The sequence below is a fragment of the Rhamphochromis sp. 'chilingali' genome (assembly GCF_963969265.1).
Source record: "Rhamphochromis sp. 'chilingali' genome assembly, chromosome: 22".
NCBI classification, from domain to species: domain Eukaryota; kingdom Metazoa; phylum Chordata; class Actinopteri; order Cichliformes; family Cichlidae; genus Rhamphochromis; species Rhamphochromis sp. 'chilingali'.
Genome location: NC_137950.1, coordinates 3,502,578 through 3,514,596, shown reverse-complemented (window position 1 = coordinate 3,514,596; position 12,019 = coordinate 3,502,578). Strand labels below are relative to the sequence as shown.

General features: G+C 40.6%; 1 protein-coding gene across 9 annotated transcripts in view; it reads right to left on the bottom strand.

Annotated features, from left to right (window-relative positions):
- The window catches only part of tdrkh (tudor and KH domain containing), a 33,669-nt gene that overhangs the window by 2,876 nt on the left and 18,774 nt on the right, over positions 1 to 12,019 (bottom strand). For all 9 annotated transcript variants that reach the window (XM_080872437.1, XM_080872438.1, XM_080872439.1 and 6 more), the window contains 3 exons: positions 2,662 to 2,726; positions 246 to 397; positions 32 to 142 (listed from right to left, as the gene is read on the bottom strand). In XM_080872437.1, the coding sequence (XP_080728563.1) occupies positions 32 to 142; positions 246 to 397; positions 2,662 to 2,726 (328 nt within the window). The remainder of the gene's footprint in view (positions 1 to 31; positions 143 to 245; positions 398 to 2,661; positions 2,727 to 12,019) is intronic.

Genomic DNA, 12,019 nt, shown 5'->3' with positions numbered 1-12,019 from the left:
GAAGACACGAAAAGCAGAATGAGTAACTTACCAGCATCATCTGCAGACAGCCAAGATTGCAGCCCTCTTTTTTTCCATTCAAATCTTCATGGAAGATAACGGCATAGCCCAATCGTATAAGCTCCTCTCCAACATTCACAGCCTTTTTTACATGATATGCACATGGAAAGAGGAGACAGGGTAAAGGACAAACCAAACACAGGCTTATTAAAGTCTTATTATTAAGAAATAAAATCCTATCTAACCTTGCCCTCACTGTTGTCATAGAGCTTGACACTGGGCCATGAGGAGATTTCCGAGTGAGAGTAGCTGCACAGTTTGGCCTGCAGGGGTCTCCAAGAGGCACAATATGTCAGCCTCTCAAACTGATCCAGGGCTTCCTCAGTCCAAACCCCTCCTGCATGACAAGTTGGTGGAGGAAAGAAACTGAAATAATCAAGAATTCAAGAATAATGCACTGCAGAATACTAAAAGACCTAAGGGCGTCAGTATATCCTCTGCATTGATTGTGCCACCGTAACATCATCGCACAGTCAGTTTTATTTATGTTCCCCAGTAAGATGAGTCTGAGTGATATAGCAAATGTAGTTTTTTCAATTATGATGGTTAAAATGGCTCTACTGTAACCATCGAGTATAAACTGCCATGGTAATAATAAGCTGTCTGCAGTTTTTTTTCTCCCACATGCTATAAATGCATCACTAATCCCACCCCCCAACCACAAATTTTTCTACCTGGCACACTGCGCTGAGCATGCGTGTTTATATACTACCAAATAGGGAAAAATATGGTGACAGTGAGAGTCTCAGACAAGCAAGGAAATGAGACTGTAACTGAACAGGAGCCAGACAAGATGGTTCCAAAGAGAAACAGCACTGGATCAATCATCTGGCAGTGGTTTGGATTTCCCAAAGAGGATGTCGAACCTAAATGCGGAACGTGGTATTTAGTACTAGTGGTAATGTGGTCACATGTCACATGGCTTCACTCAAACCTGGAGCTTGTGTTTTTGGCACAGAACTTACACACCTTAAACACAGATGACAGTGTTCTTGTTCAGGAGTAATAAAGTCACAATTCTTGATTATACGTTAGCTTCTGTGAATTTTTTTACCGCTTTGCGTGGTGTGTTTTGTTGTTTAAATTCTAGAACAGGTAGCGCGATCATTATTTAGATGGTTTTGAGATGCTCTAATACCTGTGATATGACTGTTCTTGTTCCGTTTTTTTTGAAGGCACTGTCTGAACTTGGAACCGTTTTCCATTTTACCACTTTTTGCTGTTTAAACTTCTTAGCACATATAGAGACAATAGTTCTGAGATGCTCTGATACCTGTGACAGTTTTTGGTCAATGGTTTTTATAGACACTAACTACACTTTTGTTTCTGTAGGTCATCACATTTTACAGTTTTTATATATTATAAGCACAGAGAACACCTTTTTAATTACAATTGTTTTAAATTTGACTTTTGCTTTCTTTTTTTTGTTAAAGGGTTAGTGTTGACCACAGAAAGACTGTGAGAATATTGTCATTTGTGAAAAACCTCTGTGTGCAACTGATGGTTAAAAAATGGTTAAAATAAAACATATTTTTTGGCTATATCGCAACACATCATGTGTTGTGATATACAATACACGACCAGACGAAAGAAATGGCCAAAATGGTAATGCCAGTTGATGTGATATGACACAGCGTGACAGGAGGTAAGCAGTGGCCATAAAAGTGCCCTTATGTCCTCATGTACCAGCAAGTGTGTGACAAAGTGTGTATAAGTATATGTGTGTGTGTGCGTTTGGGAAAGAGTGTGTATGTAATGCTGGGCATACACTGTGCGATTTTTGGCTCATTTTGAGCCGATTTTTCAGTCGTGCGACCGTTTTGGTGATTGGTCCGAGTTTCGCCTTCATCGTGTGTCATGTAGTATACATGGGGTAACGAGAAGCGATTAACACCTCAGGAGCAGCTCCCGATCATCAATCGCTTGGTCGTAAGAAAATCAAACCTGTTTGAAATCCTGTCAGCCGTCGTGAGGGTGTCACCGCAGCCTCTCACACTGCGCACGCGCAAACACAGAAATGAAAGTGAAAAGATGGAGCAGCACGGCTGTGCAGCGTGTGATCTGGACACAAGTGATGGAGGCACAACTTGTAGAACTTTGGCTCATCCGAGCCTTTTCGATGTGGCCTCACAAAATTATCACGACCACAACATCCGTGAAAATAATTGGATGGACATTGCTGCTCAATCACAGCTGCCTGATCAACGTTTTTCATTAGCAATTTAGCAAAGTTAATGGTGGTGGTGTGTCTGTGTGACTGAAAGACAGAGAGAGAGAGTGAGAGCGACAGATTTTCTATTATAACCTTCATGTTATGGAGGCACAGTCTGAGCACTCAGGTCGCATCAGAGCATCGGGTCATATAGTGTGACCCTGCATCGTGACCTACAAACTTCTAACCCCTGCGAGTCAATCGTGCAGTTTGAGCAGAAGCTGAATAACGCAACTGAAAAAAAATCACACAGTGTCTGCCCAGATTAAGAGAGAGGAGCAAGAGTGTGTAAGAGAGAGGAACAGGGAGTGAAAGGGTAAGAGACAGTGAGTAAATGAGCAAGTGAGAGAGAGAGAGAAAGACAGTCATTGTTAAGATGAGAGCTTTACCTTTTGGCTTCACTCCTGCTAAGCTGCACTCAATAGCTTGAAATGGTAAACTGAGGAAGTCGCTCCTGAAAATTGCAGCATATGCAAAAGCTGTTAATAAGTCGTGTCCTTTTTTTATCCATATTACATCCAACATTATACAGTGTGCAGTAGCAGTATGTCACATCAAGTTCTTCGAAAGTTCGATGAAGAAGTGTACAAAGCAACACTCACTGCTAGAGCTAACATAGAAATGCAGAATTTAAAATTGTGTGCTCTTCAAAATCAGTAACTCACCAGCCTCCTCCGAAGACAGCCAGAAACATTTGTCTCATGCTGATATGATGGTCACAAACAACAAAACTGCTCTTGTGCAAAGTTATCTTGTTTCTTTGTAATACTTCAATAAAAGCATTGCTGATTGTAACCAATTTCAAAGTAACGTGTTACTCTTATCATTATAATCATCACATTTGTCTGTAAAGCAGTATTATTTTTGCATTCTTGTACTAAATCCCTTGATCACGCTAAAACTACTAATCAATTTATTTTGTTTTTACTTGCAAGTGAAAACGAAATAGTTTGATAATTGTAAAATTCATAATAATCATAATAATTTAAGACTCCCATCCTGCATTTAGTCTGCTGTTCTGGAGTTACACCTTCTAATTTTAATGCTGTGGTGTTTCCCATCTCAGATCACAAGCTTGTATTGTTTGACATTATCAAAATCTCACCTACAGCTGTCATGTCCTTTTGGAATCTCAAGTGTTAATCCCCTCATTGGTTTATTACCCATTCATATTATCCTCACTGCTGACCTGCTACATCACTACAATGATAATTTATCCTGTGGCTGCTCCACTCTTAACACTCTTAACAAAATCAAGCCTGCAGAAACCACTTCTCATCATACTTCCACGACACAGTGCACAGCATTCCTGGACTTCTCCAACAAAACAAACATATCCTACAACTGAATTCTTCAAGGTTATCATTCTTTCAGCTATCTTAAGTGGAAAACATCACCAAACTCATGATGTCCAAAACTTCTGCGTGTTCACTGGACCCCCTTCCAACTGCCTTGGTCAAAGACTCCATTCCTACCCCGTCTCCAATTATAACTGCCATACATCATTTTACACTGCTGCTGTCCCCGTGTCCCTCAAGACAGTCTCTAACATCCCCATTCTTAAAAAAACCTGGTCTAGACTCCAAAAGTCTTAACAACTACAATGGTGTGAAAAAGTATTTGCCTCTTCCTGATTTCCTATCTATTTGTATGTTTGTCACATTTTAATGTTTCAGATAATCAAACAAATTTTAATATTAGTCAAAGATAACACAAGTAAACACAAAATACAATTTCTAAATGAAGGTATTTATTATTAAGGTGAAAAGGGGGGAGGGGGATCCAAGCCTACATGGCCCTGTGTGGACAAAGTGATCACTTGCCCAGTTATAAAATAAATTACCTGTGGTATGTCATATCTTCAGGAAGCTTCTGTAGCTTCACCCAGGCCCGATTACCACCTGATTACCAAGGATCGCCACCCTTAGCAGCAACAACTGCAATAAAGTGTTTGCGATAACTGGCAATGAGTGTTTTACAGCGCTTTGGAGGAGTTTTGGCCCACTCATCTTTGCAGAATGGTAATTTGTACAATGACAAGACACTTTATTGTTGGTTTATGTGGAATAGATGTAGTAGACTATTGCATAATTTCAAGAATTAGATTTTTCAGGGACTTTTCCACCACTATATGATCACATGACCTGCTCTTAAAAAAAAAAAAGAGGCTGGAGAATAATGTGAAAGAAATGTGTTAAGTCTAACTGTTGAATGTTGTCATTGTGTTTCTTAAATTTGTAAAGTCTTAGTTCAAGCAGTAGGATCAAAGCCATTCCTTTGATCCTGACCACTAGGCCTGGGTATCGTCACTCATTTCTAGAATCGATTCAATTCCAATTCACAAGGTCCCGAATCGATTCGATCCACGATTCGATTTAATTCGATTCGATTCAATTCGATTTGAATCTGGGAAATTTTGACAGTCAGAAATATTATAATTCAGATCAGTACATTTACATATGTTTGTATCTATAAAAAGGAAGCTGACACACGCAAGACTTTATCACAGGCGTAAGCATCACAGCAGATGCCTTTGTGTCAAAGTAGCTGAGGATAAAACACATTTAAACATGAAGGCGATTTTCCTGGCCTGGGATTTTATAAAAATATTCTGCAGTACATCAAAAATGAAAGAAAACCATTAATCAACACATGAACATTACCTCTGACGTTACAGCGGTTTTATTAGAGACACGGTTAAGCGTTTTGCATTTTGCATAATTTTAAAAAGTTTAAATTTGTTCAGTGTTGAACGGCAGAAATTAGGTTTTCTTTCGGAAGTATATAAAACGAAAAAAAAATGTCGGCCGACAGCGCTGTAAACTTGTGCGTAACAAGAAAGCGAATAACGAAGAAAACAGATTTTTAGACGGGAAACTGCTCTTGAAGTACAGAGAGAGAGAGAGAGAGGGAGAGAGAGAGCTGTGCATCGTGGTCGAAGCAAAACCGTAAGTCAGAGTGAATCCATGTGAAGTGTAGTTTGGATTTTCTTTTGCTGCTGGTTCGGTCAATATTGTTTGGAGAGAGATCAAACTAACAGCTTTAGAATCAGCTCATAAAGGGCGTGAACACAAAGCTCGGACCTGCCGACAGATCAGAATCAGCGAGCTGTCGGCTTTCAGCCCCGACTGTGAGAAAGGCGACATCTAAATGATTCTGATCCGCGGGTCGCGCTGTGTGTTTAAGTCTATGTGCAGAATCCGTGTACCTGCTCTCATTTACTGTCTTAGCTGTTTGGTGGTTGTTGAAATTTTGTGAGGTTTCACCAGAGATTCTGGCATTTCGGGCAAAATAAATTTATATTAAAAAATCGATTCAGGATTTTAATGAATCGATTTTACGTTATCCAAGCCAGAATCGATTTTAATCGATAAATCGATTATAAAAACCCACCCCTACTGACCACCTCTCCAGCCACTCTGTGCTGGGGGAGGTTTTATTGTAGATACATCTTATCTGACAGATCTGTTTCTTGTGTTGTAAGCTTCCTGCTTCTATGACCCTTTTGGTCAGCAGGAGGTCACACAAACGCACCCCATGACAGTGCCTTGTCTTTGTAACCAAGGGGGGTTTTACGGTGGGAGGTTCTTTTGCTGTGATGTGTATTGTAACTGTCCTGTCAATAAAAAGGCTACGAGGACAGCTACTCTTTGAAGGATTTGGGCTAGAGACAGGTGAGGAGCGTGAGCTCCAAGAGCTGGTTCTGACCAAAGCTTCCCTCGTTAGCGAGTAAAAAGCCGGTTGAAGATGTTCTGTCTTGTTTTTCCGTTCTTCATGAGGAATAAGTCTCTAAACTAGCGGGGCTTGTGGAAACACAGACCCAACAAAATGTCTTTTTCTTTCTTTAATGCCCAAACCTTTTTCCCTACATGTAAAATATATACACCAAGACATAACCATCTTGTCCTCTTTCATTCAGTGTCAATTTCTCTGAGATTTGGATCTTATTGGATTTACTTATTGGATTTGCCATTGATGTGCAGCCTCCTCCATCTCCCTCTCCTGTAGAGAACAACGTTACAACATCTCCCAAAATTCAGCTGAAAACCATGGCTGCAATCACAGCATTGTAAGATGGCGAAAGATGTAACCTTAGGCCCCCACCTCGATTCAGAGATTGTCTTTCCCTTTTCACGTAAATGGCCTTCTTGACTCTGTGCTCAAACCAGCGTTCCTCCCTGTCCAAGATGTTACATCCTCATCCTTAAAAGAGTGTCCACTGGCCTGTAGGTGTGAACAGACTGCAGAGTCCTGGCCGACGAGGCAGCTCTTCTGTGTTGTGCCATCCGCTTCGCCAGAGGTTGTTTGGTTTCTCCGATGTATAAATCCTGGCAATCCTCCTGGCACTTAACAGCGTACACTATGTTACTCTGTCTGTGTCGGGGGACCCGATCCTTGGGGTGGACCAGTTTTTGGCGCAGCATGTTTTGGGGTTTAAAAGCCAAAGAGACCCAGTGTTTAGAAAAAATGCATCTCAACTGCTCTGATACTCCTGACACATATGGGATCACTACAGGTTTTTGCTTGGGCAGCGGTTGTCCTGGCCATTGATCAGTGGTCTTTGATCAGTGGGTTTTGGTCAGTGGTTGTAGAGCAATGGTTATGAGAATTTGCATAATTAAGATTAAGGAACTGACTTCCCAGCCCTTTGTTCCTTCAGTGGGCTGGTTTCAGTCATTATGCAAATGTACTGTTTATAAGATTGGGGAAACCTGCAGTCAGCTGAGACTGAAGAAGTCACTTGGATGAGTGATGAAACGTTTCTCCCACAAAACGCTACGTCCAGATGAACAGAATCAACTTTTTGGAGATTTACTTTCCTGGATGATTGAAAATGCATCAAGGAGAAACAGCAAGTATACAGAATGAAATGGAATGGGCCATCTGCGACGCTACAGACAGATTAACAGCCTTAGAAAAAGATCATGAGACTCTAAAGAAAGATTACAGCAAACTACACTTGTCGTGTATTTAGAAAACAGAAGCCGCAGAAAAAATCTGCGTGTGGTGGGCATTAATGAGGGGGGAAACCCCAGCCATTTCATGGCAGAGTTTTTCTCAGAAGTGCTCGCGAAAGAAAACGGTGATTCATTTACTATAACAGACCGAACCCACAGGACCCTCGCCCCGAAACCACGGACAGGAGAGCGCCCAAGAGCCATGATAAGGGCAAGGGATAGATTCTGCAACTGTCCAGGGGAAAAGGCTGCCTCTTCTACAAAGGATCACCTGTACACATCTTCCCTGACATGAACCCCGAGGTCAGCAAACTTCGTGCGACATTTAACCCCGTGAAAGGGAAACTGCGGAATGCTGGCATCCTGTACAGTACTACTATCCCGCGAAGCTGATTATAACAGTGAACAACACCAAGCACTCATTCACAGATCCACGTGAAGCAGAGAAGTTCGTCAGTATCCACATCCAGAGCCCAGCCACATCTACTGACAAGGAGGGATAGTTGGTGCCATCTCTACAAACAACATGACCCAGGAGGGAATAGTATATAATAATAGACAATCTTAAGGAGTTTAGTGGTAAGTCTGATGTCTACAGCCCATAAAAAGCTGGACAAAAATTGTTTTTCTTTTCTTTTCCATTTGCAGCTCAGTTTCGCTGCAAATAAAGAAGGTGTTCAGGTTTGAGTTCAAGGGGATGTTCTTTAGTTTAGTTCAAGAAAGTTGTGAATTTCAGAGGCTCACATCTAGAAAGGTCAGAGTAAGATCCATTAACCAATTACTAACAGTTAGTAACTATTGGCACCTCTACTGAAGGAATGCCACAAAATCTTGTCAATTTTGTAACATGGAACTCACTTAACCTCCTAGGACCTGTCCACTTATGAGGACATTCTACTGCCACTGTTCTATCAAAAATTTAAAATGAATATCCTCATACAGTATGTGGATCTCATTTTTGTCAGAAAAATAAATCAGGTAAAAAAAAAAAAAAAAAAAGAAAATCTGGCAATTCTTTGTTTTTACATTCATGAGGTGCCAATATGCCCAAATATCAAAGAGAAATTAAAAATGCATGCCATGGAAGAGTTCAGGTCTCAGGAGGTTAAAAAAAAGTAAATGCGGATATAATATTTTTGCAAGAAACGCATCTAAAAGTACAAGACCACAACAGATTACGTTGCAAATGGATAGAACAAATATTTCACTCGTTTAATGCAGGAAGCAGAGTCACAGCTATACTAATCCAAAAAACAGAACCATTTACTGCAGCAAAAATATTACCAGACGCTCAAGGTAGATATATTATTGTAACTGGCAAAGTTTATGGTCATTTAGTTACATTAGTAAACATTTACGCTCCAAATATTGGAGCGTAAATAGAAGTCTGGGCTCGGGAGAACCCGAGTGCCCTGGAGGGACTTTCCCTGCCGGATACACGATGGACGGGTGGCAGAGGATCGTGTGCCTGGCAGGACTGTCGATCGAGGACGCTGAAGATATCTACCTATTCGGAACCATGATAACAGGGTTCTTGCTGATCGGAGCTGGCTTGGCCCTGGCTTATCGGAGAATTAAGAGAGCGGAACCGGCTGTTCAAACCCCCACAAGGCTGCCCGCTGGGATTGGAACGACAGGTGCGACTTCTCAGAAAGGGCTCACTGAAGGCAGCATGGTTAAGAGCTTGGAGGCGCTTACGACTGCAGTGAATGCTCAGAATAACACCTTTGAGCGTATGTATGTTGGATTACGTCAGGAAAGAATCAACTCAGAACAACATCTCTGGGCGGAGCTGGATTACACCTCGGATCAGTTGGCTGCGGTCGTGAGGTCTCAGAATCTGCTATGTGAGCAAAAAGAGTGACAAGACCACAGAATCGACGGCTAATAACATCACGGAGAAGCTCGCAGCTATTAACGGGAGACTGAGAGACCAGTGTCGGAGTGTTAAAAACATCTTGAAAGTCTCAATTACCATCATAATGCGGCTACCCCTTCGGCGCCAGCTGTGGGCTCAAGGCCAAGGCCAAGGCTCAAGGCTGGAGCCGAACAACAACTCCTTGATAACGACTGTGTTGAGTCTGTTCCTTCCCATTCCATGCAAGGCCACCTGGGTTGGCTGGAAGACTGTTTACTTAGCCTGGCAGGGCGAAGGACACTGTCTCAGCTGAACTATGGACACGCACACACATACATATACTGATACTGATAAGCACTCACTGACGCATCACCCTCCCTATGTATCCCTATTGTGATTAATAAAGCCTTTTTTAATAAATTAGTCTCCTTAATATCCTATTTCATATGGAACAGAAAGAACCCAAGAATCAAGAAGAGTAGAGACCGACATGTCAGGGAGGGATGGGGTTGCCATGCATCCGTCTTTATTATTGGTAAGGTAATGTTCGTTCCATGTCGTTTTGGTTGAGCACTCGGGGGGCCGACTGGACAACGATGGAAAGTGAAAGTTGTTATCCCTCCTCATTAGAAGCTATGATCTATTCAGCTCTCCCTATCCCTAGACACGACCTTAAGAATCCTGTAATCTCTCATACAATTAAAATCTGAACTCAGATAAGGAAACATTACGGGTGGAATGAAGCCTCCATACTATCTCCACTCATGAATAACGCAACATTCACACCATCACTTTCAAACATTTCATTTCTCCAATGTAACCTTAAGGGGCTGCACTCAATAAAGGATTTATTCATCAGTAAGGGTTCCAGCAATTGCAAGAAAAATGTAACTTGCACAGTAATGACTTCTTCAAATACTTACAGATCAGAAGCTCTGTAAGGAGTAATTTTCTATCCTTTCCAGATCAACCCCCAGACTCTATCTTAGATAACTTATTCCAGTTCGATCCACTCAAAAAAGGACTAATAACAAAAATTCACAATGCATGGTCACAACTGGATGGAACTACCACGCTTGATCATCTGAAAGAGGCCTGGCAGAATGACCTTGGTATGAGAATGACAGATAGTCAATGGACAAAAGCCCAAGAAAATGTAAACTCTTCCTCTGTTTGTATTCATCATGGACTCTTACAGTTTAAAGTGCTACATAGACTCCATTTATCAAAGTTGAAAGTGTCAAAAATGTTCCCCAATGTAAACTTGTCCTGCGAAAGATGTAAACAGCAACCTGCTTCACTGGCGCATATGTTTTGGAATTGTCCCTGTAAAGCAACATATTGGAATAATGTCTTTCAAACCTTGTCTAAGATTCTAAAACAAACACTGAAGCCAGACCCAATCTGTGCTTTATTTGGAGTGAAGCCAGTTGTTGTAGATTTGTCAGCCACCCAAAATAATGTAATACATTTTGTGACACTGCTAGCACACAGTTTAATTTTACTAAACTGGAAGCAAAAAGTGCCTCCTACCAAATCAGCGTTAATACAAGATATAATGAAACATTTGCAGCTGGAAAGAATTAAACTCCTACTAAGGGGGAAGTTGGAATAATTCTATCCAACCCGGCAGCCTTTTATAGATCAATACAGCACAGATATAAACAATCACTGAGCCTCATTGGTAGTCCGATAAATAACATCCTCTGTCCAACTTTCTTTTGTTGTTTGTCGTATTTTATTCTGTTCAACTTTTACCGTATATATGTAATCAGTTATATTTGAATCTTTGTCATCTTTATGGAAAAGGAAAACTGGGAAACCAAATGAAGAGATTTGGAAAAAAAAATGCAAAAAAAGGTGAAAATTGAAAAATTGAAAATCGTTTTTGTTTTGTTTTTTAACATATATTTCTAGTTAGAGAAATTTAAGAGGTTTATCCCTCAAAACTTTAAATACACAAAAGTTTATTTTGAGTGTCTTCATAGTTTTATTTTTGAGACACACCAATTTTTATATACTGCAGAAAAAACAAAAATAAATATTAGAATGCAAATTTGCAAAAAAACAGCATGTGAATCAAAATAAACTATTTTCAGCAGTGCAATTTAAGTTCTAAGCATCCCAGAAACTATACAGAAAAGCATAAAGTCAAACATGACTTTTAAAAACACCAATGACAAAATGACGTCACTTCCGGTTTCGGCCAGGTAATGGCGGATATGCGATAGTTCGCGCTGACGTCTATTCCAAGGTAGGAAGTGTTATGAACAGCTGATCAGATCGTCAAAGCGTGTTTCTGGAATATTATGTTTTTGTTGCTGCAAGTGCTTTTTATGCAGTTTTTGCAAAGCTATATGTGGAAGGAAACGGTGACCGAGGACAAGCTGATGGCATAAGATGTAAGTACAACTCCTCCAGTTTCATATGCAAAAAAAATTATTGCGCTAGCTTACGTGGTTGCAGTTCTACAGGGATTTAAAAATAGTTACGCAAAACGGAGCGTGCCCGTTTTGATCGGTTTTAAAGGGTTTAGAAAAAATAAAGTAACATAGAGAAACAGTATGTGTGCAGAAAAATAAATAAATAAATAAAATACTCTGGAGGAGTCACACAAAGCCTGCTTGGTTGGGGGATATAAATTTGATCCATTTATCCCAAATTTGGTAAAACTTGTCTTTCTGGATTCCAAGAGAGTACATCAATTTTTCCATTCTAAAAATTTCAAGAATAGTTTCATACCAATCATCTAATGTTGGTGGGACTCGGTTCATCCACCTTCTTGTAATAGATTTTTTGCTAGCAGCTAGAAGAGCCTGCAGCAGCTTTATATCCGTCCTCCGTTCTAGAATTATAACATGACCCACGTATAAATTTACAAAGTCAAACGGAATCTGTACCTCAATGTTTTATGAATCCCACTCCAGTACA